This window comes from Gopherus evgoodei, chromosome 9 (genome assembly GCF_007399415.2).
Source record: "Gopherus evgoodei ecotype Sinaloan lineage chromosome 9, rGopEvg1_v1.p, whole genome shotgun sequence".
NCBI lineage: Eukaryota > Metazoa > Chordata > Testudines > Testudinidae > Gopherus > Gopherus evgoodei.
This window is the reverse complement of record NC_044330.1, coordinates 35,749,260-35,772,802: the sequence shown is the minus strand read 5'-3', so window position 1 is coordinate 35,772,802 and position 23,543 is coordinate 35,749,260. Positions and strand designations below refer to the sequence as shown.

At 41.1% G+C, this 23,543-nt stretch overlaps 2 protein-coding genes across 6 annotated transcripts in view; one reads left to right on the top strand and one right to left on the bottom strand.

Moving 5' to 3' along the window:
• The window catches only part of COL4A4 (collagen type IV alpha 4 chain), a 137,494-nt gene extending 125,446 nt beyond the window's left edge, over window positions 1-12,048 (bottom strand). For all 3 annotated transcript variants that reach the window (XM_030574727.1, XM_030574728.1, XM_030574729.1), the window contains exons 1-2: window positions 11,919-12,048; window positions 10,728-10,767 (exon numbers count right to left, since the gene is read on the bottom strand). In XM_030574727.1, coding sequence (XP_030430587.1) covers window positions 10,728-10,767; window positions 11,919-11,956 — 78 coding nt within the window. In that variant the 5' untranslated portion in view covers window positions 11,957-12,048. The remainder of the gene's footprint in view (window positions 1-10,727; window positions 10,768-11,918) is intronic.
• Window positions 11,834-23,543, top strand: part of COL4A3 (collagen type IV alpha 3 chain) — a 107,921-nt gene continuing 96,211 nt past the window's right edge. For 2 of the 3 annotated variants that reach the window (XR_004001929.1, XM_030574731.1), the window contains exon 1: window positions 12,280-12,375. Coding sequence is in view for 1 of the 3 variants with exons in the window: in XM_030574731.1 (XP_030430591.1) it covers window positions 12,289-12,375 (87 nt within the window). In the remaining 2 variants the exon portion in view is untranslated. Of the gene's footprint in view, window positions 11,922-12,279; window positions 12,376-23,543 lie in introns of those variants that run through there. The other variant, XM_030574732.1, reaches the window with a different exon arrangement.

Here is a 23,543-nt window from a genome sequence, read left to right as displayed (position 1 = left end):
GCCAGAGGCAGGAGCGGAAGGAACTGAGGCTGTGGGGAAGTGGCCCAGGGAATAAAGACAGTGAGCTGGAAGGAAGAGGCCTCAGGAAGTTGCTGTTTGCAGGGTCCCTGGGCTGGGGCCCAGAGTAGTGGGTGCCCCCACCCAGCCAAGCCTGCCAAGCTGCTGCAAGGAGTGGTTGGACTCTTATTGGAGGAGTCCCCTGGAAGGGGGTGAACGAGATGGTGACACAGTCGGAGGACTGTGCCATGAAGCAGATGCCCAGAGGAAGGAGCTGTAACAAGTCTGCAGGTGAGGACAGGAAAGCCACCACCACCCGAGGACGCACCCACTGGGACTGAGCTAATTCCCGAAAGGCCCAGCATGAGACACCAGTGTGGTGAGTGACCCTGTGACAAGCAGTATCAGGTGGTTATTAACTAGGTATTATTGGATGTAATTAAGGAATACAAAATCTATGCTAAATGTCAGGAAAAATTTTGCTACAATAAGTATTCAGGCCTAGGCCAGTCAAAATTAAAACTTAGGCTGAGATCTAGAAAGGTATTTAGGCAAGTCACTCCACGGTAGGAATTAAGCACCAATACCTTTGAGGATCTGGGCCTTAAGCACTTTTTAAGTGTCCGCAAAAAGCAATACTGCATTACATAGAATTGGGGACAGACTGACATAATGGAGCTCTTTCCTTTCTAATAAATATAATATTTATAATAATAAAAATATAAATAAAATTATATTGTTAGTAACAAGGAGGTGAAAGACTTTCCATGACGCTGATGTAATGTTGAAAACAAATACACCTCTACCCTGACATAATGCAACCCAATATGATGGGTTCGCATTCAACGCCGTAAAGCTCTGACATGCTGCTCTGAGCAGCGTGTTAAGGGTGCCGGGCTGGGCCAGGCCCAAGACCGAGGGGTTGGATAAGGGGCAAAGCGTCTCAGGGGGTGGTCAGGGGCTCTCTCCCCAAAGGTCTGGGAGGCAGGAGCTTGGGGGGCACTTTTGGAGGTCCCAGAGTGGCCTAGGGGATTAGCGGGGGGGCCGGGAGCAGCCCGTTCCACTTCCCTTACCCCGGCCCCAGCCGTGTCACTCAGGGGAGGGAGCTTGGGGGAAGGGATCTTCCCCTTCCCCCCCCCATCGCCCCCCACACTCACCGGTAGTGGCAGAAGCAGAGCAGCCCAGCCCCAGCCCGCTTCGCTCTGCCAGCTCCCAGCCACGGTGCTCTGCTTCCCACCACAGGTGAGTTTGGGACCTTTCCCAAACCCCCTCCTCTCACCCAGCGACATGGCTGGGGCCAGGGCAAGGGAAGCAGAGCAGGCTGGGGACATGTTGCTCCATTTCCTGCTGCCAGTGAGTGCGGAGGGCGTCCTTTCCCCAACCTCCCCGCACGCACCGGCGGTGGGAAGCGGAGCTCCGCGGCTGGGAGGTGGCGGAGTGGAGTGGGCTGGGGCCACGTTGCTCCGCTTCCCGCCGCTGCCAGTGAGTGCCTGTCAAGCGGTAGGGGGTGTGAATAGGGGTCGGAGAGGTCAGGTGACAGGGACCAGAGGGGTTGGGCAGGAGGTGGGGTCCTGTGGGTGATTAGGGACAGGGGTCTCTCGAGGGGATGCCCGGTCAGGGAACAAGGAACGGGAGGGGGCCAAAGCAAGTTTGATATAATGCAGTCTCACTTATAACACGGTGAGATTTCTTGTCTCCTGAGGACTATATCGGGATAGAAGTGTATGTTTAATAGGAGCCTAATATATCAGGACACATACATTCAACTGATTTACAATGTAATAAGTAGAACAAACATTCTTTTTAGTTTGTGTCCCATAATGGTAACTTTTACGGTATTTAATTTTGTGACAACATTGCCAGCAAATGAGCAGTATTAGGTCAATGACTGACTATGCCTATATAAGATGCAGATTAAGAATAAAATTTGCAAAGCTGCTTAGGTAATTTGAACACCCAGTTTCCATTAATTTAAATTAGAAATGAGTGTCCAAATGCCATAGGTGGCCTTGAAAAAATAGGCATAATATTAAAAAGGCTGATAAACTATAATGTAGATAAATGAATTCAAAAAATGACAGCATGAAATACACTGATTCAGTGCCTGATCCCGATTCCATAGAAATCAGCTTAAGTTTTGCCATTGGTTTCAGTAAGAGGGAGACAACAATAGGGCTCATATTTCATTTTTTTCAAGGACAAAATTAATCAAACTTTAGATGAGGAGGAGGAGTCAGTTTGTTTTATCTCAAATATTTTCAAAACGTCTGGTGATACTGAACTTCAGAACAAGAAGGAATTGCTGACAGACTTCTTCTCTATCATGCACTAAATTTCCCCTGAGAATACATATCTGTTCCACGTTAGTCCTTTTCCTTGTTATTAAAAACTTGACTCTTCTGGAATGTCAAAGGACTGCAAGCTTCCACTAACATTTCTTTATCACACTAGGAAAAGTATTTATTTAAATAATTAGTTCAGCATTTAACCTCGTACCAAAGATGCTAATATGTCTGCAATCACCACATAGATTAACAAAATAGCTGCTTTATAAACCTTATTAGTAGGGCTGTTAAAGAATAATAGAATACCATTTATTTAAATAGTTTTGAATACTTCCTAAATTTTCAAATATATTGATTTCAGTTACAACACAGAATACAAACTATACAGTGCTCGCTTTATATTTTTTATTACAAATATTTGCACTGTATAAAAAAAGTGTTTTTCAATTCACTTCATACAAGTACTGTAATACAATCTCTTTATGGTGGAAGTGCAACTTCAACTAAATGTAGATTTTTTTGTTACATAACTGCACTCAAAAACAAAACAATATAAAACTTCAGAGCCTAAGAGTCCACTCAGTCATAATTCTTGTTCAGCCAGTCTCTCAGACAAACAAGTTTGTTGGCATTTGCAGGAGATAATGCTGCCCACTTCTTGTTTACAATATCACCTGAAAAGTGAGAACTGGCGTTTGCATGGCACTGTTGCAGAGGCATCACAAGATATTTATGTGCCAGATACACTAACTATTCATATATCCCTTCCTGCTTCAGCTACCATTCCAGAGGACGTGTCCATGCTGATAACAGGTTCTGCTTGATAACCATCCAAAGCAGTGCGGACTGACGCATGTTCATTTTCATCATCTGAGTCAGATGCCATCAGCAGAAGTTTGATTTTCTTTTTTGGTGTTTCAGTTCTGTAATTTCCGCATCAGAGTGTTGCTCTTTTAAGACTTCTGAAAGCGTGTTCCACACCTTGTTCCTCACCGATTTTTTGGGGGGAAGGCACTTCAGATTCTTAAACCTTGGGTCGAGTGATGTAGCTATCTTTAGAAATCTCACATTGGTACCTTCTTTGCATTTTGTCAAATCTACGGTGAAAGTATTCTTAAAATGAACAACATGTGCTGGGTCATCAGCCGAGACTGCTATAACATGGAATATATGGCAGAATGCAGGTAAAACAGAACAGGAGATATTGTATTCTCCAAGGAGTTCAGCCACAAATTTAATTAATGCATTATTTTTAATGAGCGTCATCAGCACGGAAGCATGTCCTCTGGAATGTTGGCTGAAGTACGAAGGGGCATATAAATGTTTACGTGTCAGACATGCTAAATAACTTGCAATGCCAGCTAAAAAAATGCCATGCGAACTCTGTTCTCATTTTCAGGTGACGTAAATAAGAAGCAGGCAGTATTATCTTCTGCAAATGTAAACAAACTTGTTTTTCTTAATGATTGGCTGAACAAGAAGTAGGACTGAGTGAACTTGTAGGCTCTGAAGTTTTACATTGTTTTGTTTTTGAGTGCAGTTATGTAACACAAAAAAATTGACATTTGTAAGTTCACCATAAAGAGATTGCACTACAATACATGTATGAAGTGAACTGAAAAATACTATTTGTCTGCCATTTTTACAATGCAAATATTTGTAATAAAAAAACAAATGAGCACTGTGTACTTTGTATACTGTGTAATTGAAATCAATATATGAAAATGCAGAAAAATATCCAAAAATATTTAATAAATTTCAACTGATATTCTATTGTTTAACAGTGCAATTAGAACTGGAATTAATTGCAATTTTTTAAAATTGCAATTAATTTGAGTTAATTGCATGAGTTAACTGCAATTAATCAACAGCCCTACTTATTAGAAATTAGCATAATCTGCCTCATAGTAAAACTGTCTTAACATTGCTTCTCTAACACTAATTTATTAAGTTCACAGAGATTTAGTGTCCTATTTTGTGGTCATTTTCTCATGAGATAAGAATAGTATCTTAATACTTCAGATTTACTCCACCTTTTCAGTTGTTGTCATGGTCATGACAGCAAACCAGGTATGGTACAACAATTATGCCAATGGCTCTGAATTTTATGGTCTTTCTCTTCCATATTGATAAGCCACTGTGCAAAGTGTCATCTGATTAATTTACTGGATGGATGTTGGAAGAAATTTACCTTAACAGTGTCATAAATAATTATGGTTTTCATATGAAATAGCCTTTGTGAATAAAGACTATTTGGTTCCGTTCTTTTTAACTTTAAACAAAGATGTATAGACAGAATTGTGGAATGTCTGAAAATTAACCTTTCAAGGACAGACAACAGTTGCACCCGCAAAACTAATGAAAACATTCCCTGTACCGGCAAAAATCGTAAATGGATTTATGCACACAAATAACCATTTGTAGATCTGAATATTAAGTGCAGATGGCCAATCTGTGCATATAAAATGATAAAACTTACATAAATATGTACTTCTATAGTAGCACTCACTGCACCTTCTTCTATTCAAATTAACCACATTTTCAACGTTCCAGCATTTCCCTATTTTTAGGGACATCCTTTCTAAAGGAGACAATCAGTCTTTATTTTGAAACCTTAGTGACTAGCAGCTGTTAGATCATGAGTACCATATAGCTAAAGTTTAAGTACCTATTTATTCAAACTTCACTGCATGAGATTTAGTATTCTAATACAGATAATTACTTAGCCAGATTCTTGGGTGTGATGAGGATATTTTGTGTTTGTAAATGCTTTACTGAAACCTCAGTGTTTAACTTAATTACCACACTGATACAATTGAGAGGCCCCCATCGAACAGCTAGAACTCAGATGATTCAGCTTAATCTCTTCCATTCTACACATGCTCGAGTACATGTTCACCAAGACGGGCTCAGACCTTACTATTTTCTGGGCAGAAAAGTCAAGGACCGAGAGAGGCGCTTTCATCTGTAGTTTGTAACATCCTTGTCTTCATTAAATAAAAGGTGGGTGCAGATACAAATTTCCTGAATTTTGAACATTGTTTGTTTTTTTCTCCCTTGAAACAAAATGTTCTAATTCAGTGGTTCCCAAACTTATTCCGCCGCTTGTGTAGGGAAAGCCTCTGGCAGGCCAGGCCAGTTTGTTTACCTGCTACGTCCGCAGGCTGGGCCGATCGCAGCTCTCAGTGGCCGTGGTTCGCTGCTCCAGGCCAATGGAGCCTGGCCCGCCAGGGGCTTTCCCCGCACAAGCAGTGGAACAAGTTTGGGAACCACTTTTCTAATTGTTACACTTTTCCAAAGTCAAAGAACAACTAAATCCTTTCATTATGTTTAAATTTTAAAACATACATAGTTTATAACAAACATAGAACAACAAAAGTAAAGCCTCTGTGACAGAACAGTATGTGTCTTCTCTATAACATTTTGTATCAACTTCTGCCCTCAGAAAATGACAGCTGCCTTCTGTAGTGACCAGACTTTTAGAACATTGAGAGTGCACTACACCAATAGTTACAGACATCTCACAGGTGCCCTTTTTTTATATACAAGATACCTTTTTTCAATGTTACCTCTATCATGAGCAGGATATCTGCAAATTTCCTTTATTTAAACAACTTAAACTATTAAAATTTTCCTTCTTACTAATATTTTATATATATTAGAAAAATGACATCTTTGCAGTTATTTTTGACTCCTTTGGAGACCTGGAGCAGCAGATTTAATAACCTAGGATTAGATTCTGCCACCTTAACCCCAGCTGAGAAGTACTTTACTCTATACTTAGTCCCACTGTTGAAATCAATGAGTATCCTAGAATATCAGGGTTGGAAGGAACCTCAGGAGGTCATCTAGTCCAACCCCCTGTTCAAAGCAGGACCCATCCCTAGACAGATTTTTGCCCCAGATGCATAAATGATCCCCTCAAGGATTGAACTCAACCCTGAGTTTAGCAGGCCAATGCTCAAACCACTGAGCTATCCCTCCCGCTATGTGGTAGGGGATGCTAGAAGAGAAATGATGTTTTATGGGAACTTGTGAGAACTAGGTTGCATCCTGGCTCTCTACATTACTTTCAATGTAATGTAAGGTAAATATTTTGGAAGTAGCCACTAATTCGGTGTTTCTCATTTTCTGGATACCCAATGTGAGCACTCACATCCAACTGAACTAAATGGGAAGTGTGAATGCTCAGCACCTCTGGGGAGAAAAGATCAGACCTCAAATGTTTTGAGTTGGGCACCCAAAATTAGTGTCCTCTTTTGCAAAGTTGGGCCTTAATCTTTGTGGCTCAGTTGCCTATCTGTAAAATGGGGATAACAAATGGTAATAATAATACTTCCCAACCTCTCAGAGGAATTATGAAAATTTAATAATATTTGAGGAACTCAGTCTACAAAGAAGAGTGCCATAGTAAAGAATAAATTAACAAATTCTTACTCAGAGGGGTTTGGATGATGTGCAGTAAGACCCCAACTCTGCAAGGTACCTGAAATATATACCTAACTTTTTAAGCACATGATTAGTTCCAGTGACTTCAGTGGGACTATTTATGCACTTGAAGTTAGACACCTGCTTCAGCACCTTGCTGAACTGCAGCCTAGATAATGAATGAAGGCATATACTGGAGGATGAAGCTAAAAAGAAATATTGAACTGCTGCCTCATTCACTGAGCAAGTGAACTTAAAGAAGCCTTACTGAAGATGCAGGAACAAACCATCCTGATGTGCAGAAAAAATAGCAAATATGGTAGGCACCAGCTTGGCTTACCAGTGAAATCTTCGGTGAGCTTAAACTCAAAGTAGAAATTTGGACAGATGACTAGGCAGGAGTATAAAAACATTGTTAGAGCATGCAGGGGTTAATCAGGAAGGCCAAAGCACAACTGGAGTTGCAGCTAGCAAGGGATAAGAAGGGTAACAAGAAGGGTTTCTACATGTATGTTAGCAACAAAAAGGTGGTCTGGGAAAATGTGGGACCCTTACTGAATGAGGGAGGCAACATAGTATCAGATGATGTGGAAAAAACTGAAGTATTCAATGCTTTCTTTGCCTCGGTCTTCCCAGACAAAGTCAGCTTCCAGTACTGGGCAACACAGTATGGGGAGGAGGTGAGCAGCCCTCAGTATTGAAAGAACATGTTAAGTACTATTTAGAAAAGCTGGACGTGCACAAGTCCATGGGTCCAGATCTAATGCATCCAATGGAACTGAGGGAGTTGGCTGAGGTGATTGCAGAGCCATTGGCCGTTATCTTTGAAAATGTATGGTGATCGGGGAAGGTCCTGGACAATTGGAAAAAGGAAAATATAGTGCCTATATTTAAAAAGGGAAGAAAGAGAAACTGGGGAAACAGTCAGCCTCACTTCAGTCCCTGGCAAAATCATGGAGTAGGTCCTTGAGGAATCCATTTTAAAGCACTTAGAGGAGAGAGAGGTGATCAGGAACAGTCAACATGGATTCACCAAGGACAGGTCATGCCTGACCAACATGATTGCCTTCTATGCTGAGATAACTAGCTTGGTGGATATGGGGAAAGCAGGGGACATGATACATCTTGACTTTAGCAAAGCTTTTGATATGATCTCCAAGAGTATTCTTTACAGCAAGTTAAAGAAGTACAGATTCGATGAATAGACTATAAGGTGGCTAAAAAGCCAGCTAGACTGTCAGGCTCAACGGGTAGTCATCAATAACTCAATGTCTAGTTGGCAGCCGGTATCAAGCGGAGTGCCCCGGGGTTTGTCCTGAGGCCAATTTTGTTCAACATCTTCATTAATGATCTGGATGATGGGATTAACTGCATCCTCAGCAAGCCTGCAGATGACACTAAGCAGGGGGAGAGGTAGATACACTGGAGGGTAGGGAGAGGGTCCAGAAGTGACCTAGACAAATTGGAGGATTGGGCCAAAAGAAATCTGATGAGGTTCAACAAGGACAAGTGCAGAGTCCTGCACTTAGGAGGAAAGAATCCCACACACCACTACAGGCTGGGGACCGACTGACTAAGCAGCAGTTCCGCAGAAAAGGACCTGGGGATTACAGTGGACAAGAAGCTGGATATGAGTCAGCAGTGTGCCCTCATTGCCAAGAAAGCCAACGGCATATTGGGCTGTATTAGCAGGGGCGTTGCCAGCAGATCAAGGGAAGTGATTATTCCCCCCTATTTGACGCTGGTAAGGCCACACCTGGAGTAGTACTGCATCCAGTTTGGTGCCCCGACTACAGAAGGGATGTGAACAAATTGGACAGAGTCCAGCAGAGGGCAACAAAAATGATTTGGGGGCTGGGGCACATGACTTAAAAGGAGAGGCTCAGGGAACTGGGGTTATTTAGTCTACAGAAAAGAAGAGTAAGGGGGGATTTGATAGCAGCCTTCAACTACCTGAAGGGGGGTTCCAAAGAGGATGGAGCTGGGCTATTCTCAGTGATGACAGATGACAGAACAAGAAGCAATGTTCTTACGTTGCAGTGGGGGAGGTCTAGATTGGATATTAGGAAACACTATTTCACTAGGAGGGTGGTAAAGCACTGGAATGGGTTACCTAGGGAGGTGGTGGAAACTCCATCCTTACAGGTCTTTAAGGCCTGAAGAGACAAAGCCTTGGCTGGGATGATTTAGTTGGTATTGGTCCTGCTTTGAGCAGGGGATTGGACTAGATAACTTCCTGAGGTCTCTTCCAACCCTAATATTCTATGATTCTAACTCCATAAGGGAGGAATGCTGTGAGGAAAAAAAGTATGAGATAATGTACGACTACATTATAAAGCATGTGGGGCAGAATTAAAGTTGCAAAGCCTATCTTAATTCTAGCATTTACAAACTTTTGAGTGCTTCACTTTGTAGCTTTAAGTGTTTCTTTATTTCCTATTTCATAAAAAATCCTAATGTAGTATCTCAAATTGTTAATATTGATATCTTAATGGTAATGACTAACTGTGGTTTGGCAATTTTGAACTCATTCTGCTAACTACCAAGTTAATTCCTTCAATTTTCTCTGGCTTTCCGTATCAAGATCAAATTACAATAAAATATTTTTGTAAGCTCTTCTCAAATTTGCTCTAAATAAGGATTCTATCAAAATATTATAGTCTTTGGGATAAAAAGATTTAAAATTGTTTCCTTAAACAATTTTTTTTACTTTTAGTACCCAAAAATGTACCAATCGCTTCAAAATATAGTGGACATGTTCCTTTCCCCAGGACGCATATATAATAACCCCACATTTGGTTCTCGACAGGGTCTGATGCTAAGTCTTTCAGCACTAAAAGCCTGAGCTATCACTTGAGCTAAAGGAATACTCTTCTAGCAAGTAGAAGTAATAAGCTTTTAACTTATGTGAACAAGCTTCTAGAAAGGGAAAAAGGTAGATACTCTGCTTTAGTGGGTTACCCATACAGCCTATATTTAATAGGACAGGAAATGAAAAGTGAAAGGAAGGACTAGAGTAGCAGGGTTGTCCCATGATTACTCAGTAAGGCATATATATGCCTTGATAGTTTGGGTCCTGCTCTTTTTTTGGGTTACATATCTTCCCCATTTCATGGCAAAAGTGAGTTTTTAGTTGGTATTCAAATGAGGTAAAGCACACGAGTTGGCAAAAATATTCAGATGGGCATTCCAAAGGAAAGGGCATTCCAAAGGTAAGCAGCCTATCAAGTGCATTCCAAACATAAGCAGCCTATCAAGGGCATCACACCTCCCCTTGGCCCCAGCTCCGGAGCTATGGCGGCAGGGGAGACGCGCTTTCCCCCAGCTCCGGAGCTGCTGACGTGAGAGAGGGCTGGGGGGAGTCCTCTCTCCCTGCTGCAGCCCGGGGGCAGCCTTCACCCCAAACCCCTCATCCCTGGCCCCAGCCCAGAGCCTACACCCCCATCTGGAGCCCTCACACCACCATACCTCTGCCCCAGCCCTCTCCCACACCCTGCACCCCAGTCGGAGCCTCCTCCTCCCCCACGTGCTCCAACCCCCTGCCCTGAGCCCCCTCCCACACTCCAAACCCCTCATCGCATCACCTCCATATTGGTGCACATAAAATTAATTCTGCACGTGCATGGGAAAAATTAGAGGGAAGATCGGGGACTGCTGATGTGATTAGAAAAGGCAGGTGACATACTTGAAGCAAAAGGTAAGAAGGATGATTTGGATAGCAGGGTTTGGATGGATGTGGCAGGGGTGGGGCACCAAGGTCAAGATTAATGATACTGGACAGCAGATGATTACTATAGTTATGGCATAGACAAGCAACTTGACCACAGGCCTGAAAGGAAAGAGAGGAGTTAGAAATAATGTGGAGGGGCAAGTAATAGGGTTTGGCCACAGCTTGGATGTGGGGAGAGATTCAGCTCTGTACTACTAAACAGCTATATTCATCTTGGTAGGGAATGCCACCTGGTTGAAGTGTGCAACATTGACTGATTGATTTGGATGCTAATTTTAGACACTTACCCCATAAATTTGTTGCACTGAAAAAACTGTCACTAGCCACCTGGTAGAAAGAAAAGGGCTACATTAATTTAAAACGTCAGTACCAAACCCACTACAAAACACAAACTCTAAAAAGTGGTAAAGGTTTAAATATTCAGATAGGTTTGAAATGACTATCAACTGAAAAGGAATATATCTAATGGGTTACATGCCATCAGGTAATTGCCACTGTACTGTGTAATTTCATCAGTTTAGACTCAGCAGTGACCCTGGCTACCTGTTTACAGGGGGCAGGTAAGGAGTTCAATGCACCCCCCCCATCTCCAAAGTTAGAATGTGAGAAGAGCAGCTGCCACCACCCCCACTGCTACTCCCCATCATGCTCAGGTGAGCAAGAAGAGGGGGGAATAGGGAGAGCCTTGCATCTGCCCCCACAATGCACCATCTAGCACAATGGCACCTGTGCAGTGCGATATTACACCATCAAGACACCTAGAGCAATTTAGTTTCCCCCAGAACAAGAAAGCAGCAGGGGCCAGATTAGCAGGCACTAACAATCTGGTTCCTGCCCTGCTCCTGAGGCAGCACGGCTACATGCTGGACCTTGCTGGCGCTGAATTATAAAGTTACAACCCAGCCCTTAATGACTTGGACGTGCACAAATGAAAAGTTAAGTAAAATTAGAGGGAAAAGTTCTTGACCAACAACTACAATACACAATATGGCCCAGATCCTTCAAGCCTTTATGCTTGGGAGTAGCTATGCACGAGTACTACACAGGTTGTGTATATAACCAAAAATTCTGTGGAAAGAATTAAAGGAATAGTGAGCACAGGAAAAGACAAACTATACTGCCATTGGCTGCATTAGAAACAAGTAAATGGTTAAGCAAGGTGAAGTTATCAAGTAATTAAACCACAGTGGTGACCACTGGCAAAACTATTGGCATTCTGCTCTTCCTTATCACTCAGACCAAAGCATGACCATTACTGTTCCCACAGGCTGCTATTGGTCCTCAGCCTGAAGGCGAGATCTCCGTGGGGCACCAGAGAAGCTGGTCCACACAAGATATTACCTCCCACCCTGCTGTCCCCTCACACACTGTGCCGTTTAGCACGCAGCAAGGCGCACTGAGGCTAAAGAAGCCACTCAGGGCTTGGTCCCCGCGAACCCCCGGCGGCGGCGCCACGCCCTGTGTGCTACGGTACCCACCAGGTAGGAGCATTTAGACGAAGCCCTGCGCTGGGCATGGCGCGGGTGCGGCTCTCCCGGGCCCGCTGGCAGGGCTGCTGTGGAGGGACTCCAGGTGGAGGCAGAGTCGCTGCTGCGGGAAAGACGCCAGAGATACCCGCTAGCCTCTGCCCCCGCCCCTTCGCTTGGCTCGTCTGCCCCCGGCGCCGCGGGGGCGACCAACCCCCGGCTGGCTCCCCGCCCGGCCCGGCCCGGCCTCCCTCCGCGGCAGCCACCGCCCCCTTCGCCGAGGGGGGCTCGCCGGCCCCGCCCCGGCTCCCCCGAGAGACCCCGGCCCCGGAGCGGCCGCTGCTGGACGCGGGGCAGCCTGGCCGGGCGCGCTGGTGCTGAAATGACCCGCTGGGGCTGCCTGCGGCTGCTGCTGCTCTTCGCCCTGCTCTGCAGCCTGCGCGGGCCCGACGGCTTCGCCGCCGCCAAGGTGAGGGTCGGGGCGCGCGGGGGAACCTGTCCCTGGCGCTGGGCTGTGACCTGCTGTGTGCGGGCTCGAGGTGGTGCCAGGGGGTGATATTTCACCCACCCACCCCAGTCAGTGCCTGGCCCCGGCTGTGCACGTGTTGTAATGATGGGGGTGCGGAGGGCCAGAAGTGACGGAGAAGGTGCCGGCGATTTCGCTGTGGCTTATTTTTTGCAAGCGAAAAAGCAGCCAGCCCTTGGTTGTAGCTGTTGTTTGTGCTGAAGCAGCGCTCAGAGTGATCTGAAAAAAAGTGACGGGAGGAGGCGGCTGTTTGACAGCCGCTGTCGGACTCTAGGGTCAGAAATTTGGTTCAAACCGTGTTGCAAGGGCGCCACTCAGCAGCCCCGCTGGATATTGTTTTCTCTTGGCCCGGTCTGCGAGCCTTTGCGATCCGACCCTGCCGACCCTGGCCTTTCAACTAGTGTCTTGCAAAAACCCGACATTTTTGTCATAGGCAAAGTTACTGGTATATGCAGTGGAAAGGAACTGGTGCTGGCCTGGATACCTTTGCCACTGACGGCAATGGAAGCGCTAACTTCAGTGGCAGCAACCTGGGGCTTTTGCTTAAGGGAAGTAACCAATATAGAGGAGGTAATTAATTTGTAATTTAGAGCTTCATTCTGTAAAGCCACTTCAGCACATGCTTTGCTTTAAACGTACTTAAATGCCCTTCCTGGATAGAGACGCTTTCCTGAATCATGGCCTTATGCAGAGAAAACAGAGATGAAATCCACCAGGACTTTTTATTTTGGGGATGTGTATGTATCAGAATTAAACATGTCACTGAAGGCCACCTTGATTTATGGTAAGGAATGCAGGATCTGACCTAATTATTAAAACAAAATGTTCTCTTTGTCAAAATACAATGGTTTTACAGTTCAGAATTGGCATTTTATTAAAATAAAATATTGCTTCAAGCACTCATAGTTCAGATACTCCCCCCCACACACACACGTGAAACATTGTTACATAAAATGCACAAGGGCAGCCATGGGATAAAACTTGTAATATGTAAAACAGCCTAATGTCTAAGCACCTAAATGTCAGTATTTTATTTCAGGCTATTTCAGATACATAATACTAAATATTAAAAATAAAAAAATAAGAGACCCAGAACAAATTTGATTGCATTAATAATCCACTCATTTCCCAAGATTTCACAAATAATGCAATTTGTACCTGTTGAGAGACTCAGTATTGTTATTTCTTCAATATTTGAGTAATCAGCTTTCTTCACCAGAAAGACCAAGAGCCTTAATTCTGTTTCCAGTGCGGAGTTTTACCTGGACAGCATCAATCTGGTTGCGGTACAGGACTATTTAGTTAATAATAGTAATTCTTCTTCCTTTTGTGGTATATTCATAGCTACATATCTGTCTACACACACACACACACACACACACACACACACACACACACACACACACACACACACACACACACACAACCATTTACGATCTACATCAGCCTCAGTTTGAACTTTTTATAATATACAGTTTGCTTATTTGAGTCTTATTTTAACCCTGGTACCATCTGCATTACCCTACTCTGCAATTTAGTACACAACTTTCCCTTGAGAGCAAGCTGACTAGAGGGATTTCCAGTCCTCTCTGGTTGGCCATTAATCCCTGCAAATGCATCTGTTCTGACAGTGGAGCAGGAGGTAACTACTTTGCGGGTGGATGCTACTATGTAACCCTAGGTGTGGCTAGCCAGCAGCATTTCTGCTGTATGTCAAATTGTAAACTGATGAAATTAGCGATTTCTGTTGAATTTCCATATTAAATTTCTTGCATTATAGTAATCAGTTTATTTTCCCTTTTAAAAAACAGTCACAATTATCTTTTAGTTCTTCAGTGGAGAAGTAGTAATGCTTTATAGTTGTGATGGAATTACAAAATATTCAGCAGTCCATTATGTAAATAAAAATATGTTGTTCCTTTTATTTTTCATTGATTTAAACAGTTTCTGGTATAAAGATTCCTAGCACAAGATTGTTTAGTCATTGCTTCTATCTTAAAATATTCTGGCTATTTTATTGTTAAACCATTCTGGATAAAGTATGTAAAATTAAATAAATGACTCTCAGGTGACTTTTTCTACATATTCAGTTATTTCTTCTCTGACACAAGGAACTTGCAGACAAATTTTAACCATTTAATCAAGATTGACATACTTAATAATTGCTTTAGTGAAGATCCAGCATCGCAGTTGTATTTGTATTTTCAATACATTACACATTTTTCTGCAGACTTGTTTCAAACCTGTCATAGATCTGTTCAGAACTCTACTAGGTTCAATATTTCTTTGGCAGTTCAGTTGATTTCAACTTTGTTTGTGTGAGAGAGACCTATAATAGATTTATTTTTGGTTTACAGCAGGTTAATTGAGATCAGGTTCCTTCCCAAAGTCACCTCAATTGCTGTTCTTTTATGTGCATGCCAGTATTGTCTAAAGTGAGGAAATCAGTTCTACGTAGATATTTCCAGCTGATGACAATTTGTATCAAAAGTGAGACACCCTAACCTGAGATTATTAAAAATAATAATAATTTGATTTTAGTTGCTAATATCAACTGGTATGAGCTTGTTTATCAGTGAACCATCTCATCTTGATTGGGCTGTTATTATGACAAATCCTTGTTTACATTTTAAAAGTAAAATATTTAACTTATTTAGTGAACAATGTTCAACTACTTGTGAACATTTTGTTCTTGTAGACGTAAGCTGTAAAATGTTAATAGAAGGATTTGCGGGTTTGTTTCTTTTAGTATGTCAGTAAACAGTTTATCCAGAGATAGGAGTGAAAACTATAATGGGTGGTGGTGGTATTCATTTATTGTTTATGTGGCAGTAGTGATGTTCACAGCTCTTTGCAATAAGTAGGAGGCCACAATCCCTGCCCTGAGGAGCTTGAGCTTTCTGGAATGTGTTGGGGAGTTTTCTCATTTTCTGTAATGTTGTTGTTTGCATTCTTTGCCTCAAATGTTTTTTAGGGGGTCTATGTCTGGACCCCATTGTGGAGGTAACTGTACAAAAATGTGACAAAAAAATGGTCCCCAGATCCTAAGAATATGAAGCTGATGCACAAGCTTCAGCTGGTACAGAATAAGGCAGCCCACCTTCTCCATGGCTTAGGCCTTTGTGAGCACATCAGACCAGGGCCGGCTCCAGGGGGTTGACTGTCCCAAGCAGCCAAAAAAAAAACCAACAAAAAAACCCCGTGATCGCAATCTGCGGCAATTCAGCGGGAGGTCCTTTGCTCCCAGCAGGAGTGAGGGACCCTCTGCCGAATTGCCGTGGAATACGTGAAAGTGCCGCCCCTCTCCGGAGTTGCCGCCCCAAGCACTTGCTTAAGTGGTGTCTGGAGCCGTCCCTGCATCAAACCCATGTTCAAGTCCGTCCTTGTTACCTTCTGATGCCAGTTCAAGGCCTTGCTACTAATTTTCAGCGCAATTAGTGGATCAGTCCCCTGCTGTGTTAAAAACCAAATTTTGACCTATGAACCACTGTGCTCCTGTGGGACAATGCAGAACATAAACAGTAGACAAAGCATGTGAGAGTAGGGTGAGGGCATCTGGCTATGGAACAAACTTCCAGAGGAGATGAGGTGAATCTGGAGTCTGAGCATCTTTAGCAAATGCTGCAAAACCGTGCCTGTCGAAAAAGCCTTTCTACTATAAGAATGAAATTCTCAGTACTGAAACCCTTGTTACCCAATAAACCTCTAAAACCCAAAGAGGAAATTAGTACAGTCTAAAAAATCAAAACCAAATCTCCAACCGAAAGCAGTGTTTTGACCCCAAGACAGGAGAAGTACTAGAGACTCCATGAAGTCCACTACAGATTTCACTATAGCTACCAATTTTACATGGAAGCTGCTCTGATATTATGGTAATGAGAGGCAGGATAAAGCCCTAAGATAGAAAGCTTTAGAATCTGGGAGTACTGAGTGATGAACTCCTGTGGAGAATATAATAAAGTCCTTAAGAATAAAACAGCTAATTTTTCATTTTTTTAATGTTTTCAATAAATGGCACTCTTATGCCTTATTAATCTACTTCCATACTTTATCAAATAGTTCTAGAAGTAAATACCAGTTCTGTTGTTTTTTTTAAGTAGTTAATACAACAGTGTTATCTGCACTTATATATATCAATTTTCAGAAAACTTAATTTGTCTTTCTAGGCTCTTGTACTATGTTCATCATCGTGGTATATAAGTGCCAGATATTTATGGCCTTAAAGATGCAGATAGGCATCTGGTGGGATTTTTCCAGAGTGTTTATGTCCCTAACATCTGTAAGTAGGCTGCAAAATTATGTGGGTCCACGATGTTTCATTCTTTGTGTCTTACTGTAACCAAAAATGTGTGTAGTTTTTTTTCCATTGTGTTGAAGAAATTTGAGGGTCAAATTTTGCTCAGTGAAACAGTAGCAGATCAGACCAGAGTCATATGATACACCAAAGTCAGATATGAGTAGCAATCTGTACACTCAGTTTATGTACAGTATCTTTGATGTCAAATTATTGCCTTAAGCATATTTTATACTGTGAAATGAAATCTCATTAATTCAGTGCATTTGTCCTTCAGAGGTCAGTTTGTGTAGAAAATCTTTTTTAAAGAATTTATTCTTCTCTGCAAGTGGAAACTGAAGCTCCTGTTGCTTAAGATTAAGCTTGGCTGGCATAGATAACCAAGTTTCCCTGTTAATTCACTTGTGAAATATCTACTTCCAGAAACATTCAGAATGATTTTACTTTATCTGCTCAGATAATACTTGAAAGTTAGAAGGCTTGTTTATAGTACTGTGAGTCCTGTTCTTAAAGTAATTATTAGTGCACTTGCCTCTTAATTGTTTCACAGTTAATATGCACTCTAAAATTGCACAAGAATCTAAGCAACTCATGATTTTCTATATCAAAATGACGATAGTAAGTTAACTAACTAAAGTGTAGTATTTGTATTTGCAATAGTACATAGGAGAACTAGTTATGGATCAAAGCCCCATAGCGCTAGGCACTGTGCAACATAGAACAAAAAAGATAGGCTATGAGTTCCTTGGGGCAAGGACTAAGCAAAGTATGAGTAGGTTACTTTGCACACATTTCCATGATTGATGCCTACAACTTCATAGATGCCTTAGACGCTTGCATAAGAAAAATAAAATCACTCCCTAGTTCCATGTGTGTGCTAACTACATTGTGGGCTACTGTGTGGGAGGATAGCAGCCTTCTCTCCTCCCTGTGCAGGTAGGCTGGTAAAGGTGTGCAGTGAGTAGAAACTTTACTCAGCCCCCTAAAGTGCTTTCAGAGCAGATGCAAATGGGAAGGTAATACGCACCAGGTGAAGGGCTGATGCAGATAACTTCTCCCTGGAGCAAAGGGGTGACCAGGGACTAACTGTCATGCTTTCCATTCAGACTGTGACTGGCCTGCTTAAGACATATTAGCTGATCCAGTTGCTGAAGACAAACACTTCACACTGTGTATTCATAACATAATATAACATAAATACAAAATTAATCCATTCATGGCAGATGCCAACAAAAGTTTTGTCAACAGAATACTCAATATTTATTAGTCCAGTTCTTCTAGCTCAGAAAAATCTCTGCTTAAAAGAAATGGAGAGATGTAAATCTTGTAAAAGACTGCTGCTGAAGCTTTAATTTTTAATTTAAAATAATTAAAAACAACTAAATTTTATTTCCACTTTGATCCTGCACAAGAAGCCCATTGAAATTAATACTGGCTCTAGTTCTTTCGTTTACAGCCCTAGGGTCAGCTTAGAAAGGTCTTTTTAACATCATGTTCCTGGCCAGCTATGTGTATCATCTGTAACTGAGCTAAATTAGTATAGTAGGCTTATATTTCCCTTTTAATTCAATTTTTACTACATCAGCATTGAAAAACAAATGTTTGAGATCTTATGGAATCTCCATCATTGGAGATCTTTAAGAGTAGGCTGGACAAATACTGGTCATGGATGGTCTTCTAGATAATACCTAGTCTTGCCATGAGCGGAGCAGACTAGACTAGATGACCTCTTGAGGTCCCTTTCAGTCCTACGTTTCTATGATTCTTTCTGATGATGACTTGTCTTTTTTGGAAATAAAGTTGATAGTATAAAATATGTCTCAAAATATGAAACAGGAAAGTTTTATATCAGAAGAAAAAAATTAACACAATTATGTTGTAATTGGTCCGTAAGCAAACTTATACCAATGTCTGCTAGAAATATCATGCAGAATGATATGCTTTGACAATGAGCCAAGCTGTGGGAGGGGCAAAGTGTTGTCAAAGTTATAACACTTGCCCTTAGACATTCTTTTGGGAACACTTAGGTACTGTGAATTATCTACCCTGGTTTGCATAGTTGCCTCATTTGACATTGAGAGTACATTTGAAAATGTATAACAGTTAATCAACCAATCTATAATAATACACTCTTGGTTAAGTGTGTTGTTGGGTTGGTTAATTCTTATATAATTCATTCCTGAGGTAAGCAGGAATGTTACCTATTTATGATATGCAGGATCGGCATCTAAATGTGGTTGTCTTCCAGGGGCTGGCTTGCACTGGTATTGATTGTCTCTATAATTAGCTGTCACCAGTCCACCACAAACCACATAAAAAGCAACAGGTATAGTGCTAGGTGTAGCAAATGCTGATTACAACTTGTGTAGGATGTTGAGTGCTGGAGTGTGAAATTACTCTTATTGGCCCAGATCATGTGGTGTTAATCAATGATTACACTGAAGTCAACGTATTGAAACAGCGGAGTTATGCCTATTTACACCAGCTGACATCTGACCTATTATTATCTCTTGGCCAAGAGAAATTAAGTATTCTGCCTGGAAATCTGGAATTCAAAACTATTACATCACTACAACTACGGTAATTCCCTGCTCAGAACCGATTATATTAACAGGGATATAATTTAAAAATCCTGTCTGTGATGCATTTTATAATTGCAGTAAGACACTCAAATGAATTACTGTGCCATGATACAATTCATAACAGACGAATTGTCAGCTCTTGACTTATAGTCTTGTTCTTACAAATACACAAGGTATATGTTAAAACAAAGCTATAATCCAAGTTAATCTTATTAGAGATTATTAAAATTATTACACTTGCGGAGCAAAAATTTGGTCATATTCTCCACTGCTTTGCAGCTTAGATAGTCACAAACATACTCAGATTTTATTGTGGAAGAACTACAGTGGCTACTTAGACCTAAGGATGTCTTATCATAACATGGCTTTGACACACAATACTCAGCTGTTGAATGCAAGTATTACAGGATATCTGGTTATCTGTTTTAATGGCACCTTTTCACTCTGCCATCCTCATTTAACAAAGTAATAATAATAAACTCAGTATGTTGGCATAGATTACATGATTCCAGAAATCAGGTGCAAAACTCAATTGCTGTTGGTTTTCTTCTTAACTGTTTAAAACCACAACAGTTCTTAAATACATTGAAAAGATTCCATTTTGCCTGATCATTTATATTATGTTTTTGTATTTTTTCAGCTTTATATTTGTAGTTTGTTTCTTTTTTTTTTTTTTTACCTACCAATTCTGTAATAGGGTAGGGAAGCTTCTGTCAAAACTGACACAGAGAGGCTAACTTTCTAATTTATTTGCCTTTCTTTCCCACTGTTCAAATGAAAATTCACCAACTGTGGCCATGTGTGCTCCACTTTTACACAGAACAACATATAGAAAGCTGACATAACAAAATCTACTGGAATTTGGAGCAGTAGGTTGCATTATATCATTCCTTAACATCTGCATACCAAACAGACTGCCACAAAATCAACTGATCTATGGCAAAAATTTGTAAAAGTGGTCTCTAATTTTGGGAGCCCAACTTGAGACTCACACAATATTAGTGGCCATTTTTAAAAAAAAAGTAACCTGCACATCTTTGGCGCTTCCAGAACTATTGGTAATAACAGAAATCAAGATGTGTATTGTGGGCTTGTTCTGAGAAAGCTAATATTGTTATAGTCAGTTTCTAGCACTGTTTATCATTATGTCAGAACTTGCGTCGCATTGCAAGGGGATCATGCTACATATAGTGGTGGTTCCCTGACTCCATCTATTTTCAGAAGGCCAGCACCCTTTTTCCTACATTGCATTTCCACCAGTTATGTCTTGTGGAAGGGAAGGTTTTTGGCTGTTCAGTGGTATGGCATGCTATTGCATAGCCTCTTTTTTCCTTATGTGTGGCCTTTAGGAACTGATTTTTAAAATGTTATTTATATAGTGTCCAGAAGCATGGTAGGAATTGTATAAACATGCAGAAAAACAGGTCCTTGAACCAGAAGACCTACAATATAAATTAATACCCCCTGTGTCCACTGGACAATGGATGGGGGAGTAAGGGGATGCCATATACGAGCACAGTGTTTGAGGTGATGTTATGCATGGCACTTGTTAGTAAAATTTTGCATCTCACCAGTTGGATAATATAGTTCCTGGTTATTAGGTTGCTCTATTAAAATGACTCCCTGTTAGGAAAGGAGTGAGGAGGTAAAGCGGCACAAAGGTTGGCAGCAGAACAACCTAATCAAAACCTCTTCAAAGTTTCTCCACAAAACCAAATTCTCTAAGACTGTTTTGGCTAATCCAGGAAGGAGGATTTATTTGAACACTTTCCAACATAGTTCTTATTGAAGATTACATTTATTTAGCCTAATGGGACTTTCTGCTTTGAATGATTTCAAGGACAAAAGCCTTGGAGAAGGAACTCCCAGGGATACATGGCTACTGAACAGCCTTTGGAAACTCTGCCAGCTTGACAATTTAAACACTTTGGGCCAGATTCTGATACCCTTAATTACACTGAATAGTACTGTCGGAGAAAAACTTAGTTCTTGCTTTTTTGTTTGGGTGCAGCAAAATTAAATACCTTATTATTTCTCCAGCAATTGCAATAGAGGGAGGGAGTGCCCTAGGACACTGGGTCACCGCAGTCCCGGACAGGTCTCTCAACAGGTAAACAATTACAGCAAGCATTTATACCTTTGTTACAGACAATAACAAGCAATAATACAGACAATAATGAGCAACAGCTGCATTTTGTTTATACATGGGCTATTTTGCTATTTTATTTTTTTTACTTTTGGGAGCCAGTTTACATATTTGATTATCAGTGCAAGCTCTGTGTGAGAAGTTATCACATTCCTTTTTACTTGCCTCACACTATTTTTGCTTTTACAAATTTCACGTTATTAGGGTTACAGCTGGCCTAACTCTTGCTAACAGACTGACATGCATTAAGATCCCCTACAAATCCTTGTCAATTCTTTCCCTTCTTCCACACTCTCCCCTTTTGTACTTTTAGTACAATGGATATTTTAAAATTTTTATTTGCATTAAGCCATGGATTTTTGATTTTATATTAGATGTTTTAATTTTAGGGATTTTTACTGGATGTAATGACAATACATGATTAGCATGGACATGAAAGGTATTACTATTATTATGTTTTTTATAACAACAATAACATAATTTTTAACTAATAACGATGCAAGCAATAATATTTTTATAGCAATAATATGATGAGGTTGTTGTACAGTTTTGGTTACAAAGCATAATGTATTATACTTTATAAGCTGTATGAAAGGCATTTTTTTTAGCTTGATATATATTTTGAAGCATGTGAATTTGCTTTTTCAATTTAGAGATTTTTTTGAACTTTTGGTAACAATGAAAGCAAATTTTGAAATTGATTAGGTACTAAGCTGGTTTAATTAAAGGATATTTGGAAATATATATAATATTGTGAGAGAAGAATAAAAGTGTGATTTTATTTATTTATTTATTTATTTATTTATTTACAGCAGTGCCCATTCACTCTCTGACAAGCAGGCTCACTCTCACCAGAAAAGCTCTACAGTGAGTTTAAATAAGAAACTTTTGTCCAACAAACGCTTAAGCCATTCTGACAGCGTCATCAACTGATGCATGAATTCACCTCCTGTTTCTGTAATAGACATGAGAGTGAGAAGCGGCACACCTACTTAGATTGTAAGCTCCTTGGGCCGAGGTCTGTCTTTGTTATATGTTTGTGCAGCTCCTAACACAATGGGGCCTTGATCCATAACTGGCACCCCTAGGCACTACTGCGGGGTGCATTATCAATAGCACCACTAGTAAAACTCCAGGACTATCTGCACATTCTATCTTGCCTTGATTTAAATATAATATACAATTCCCATCATATTAAATGCAGCAGGATGGGCATGAGTAGGATCCTTAATATGTGAACTTCAGGTGCTACCAGGAAATCTATTATGGACTTTATTAAGGAGAATAGAAACTGAAATATGTATATTACACTTAACTTCACACACACTGTCTCCTTTTGATTTGTTACTGCTTGTGTCAGGCGCGGCATGAAAATAAAAAGCACATCTCTGGGATTTGTAACAAAATTCCTCCTGCTCTGGGCTTCAGTTCATTTTCCCCTCAATAATAAAACTATATCAGAGACCATTGTCAGAGAGATCTGCCTGAAAGTCTTTGCAAAGAATACACAATAGAATAAAATACACAATTGCCTGTTGGAGAGACCCATAGTCCCAACCTGCTTCCTTTTTCGGGAAGGCTCTTATTTATAAAGACCCCTTAATGTCCAGTGCTTTGCTCTTCTGATTCTGAAAAAGAGGCTGGCTGTAACCCCTCAGAATTGCCCACTTGAGCTCTTACCATAGGGAGGAGCAGGAGGTTCTAGCCTATTACTCATGAAACTCCAGCCTGGGGTCCTGAGATCAGTCAGCACCATCTGTTTCTTTAGAAGTTCCCAGACTGCTTTACCCAAACCCTCCCTCCCGCTCTGTGATTGCTCCCCCTACTGCCACAGTATTAATCTAGGAAACCTGCTGTGGTAGTACTGAATGAGGATGGTTTCACTCCTAAACCTTAAAGGAACAGTAACTACTATTTAATTTTATGATAAATTAGGATAAATGGAAATTGAAGTGGGAAAACCACTAAAAAATGAGAAGTATTAGATTTTAGCAATAAAGTAGCACAACAGAGACAATTATATTTTTTTGAGTATTTTTATATACTGCAGTTAGCTTAATTTTGTGCCTCTTAGATACTTGGTTCCAGG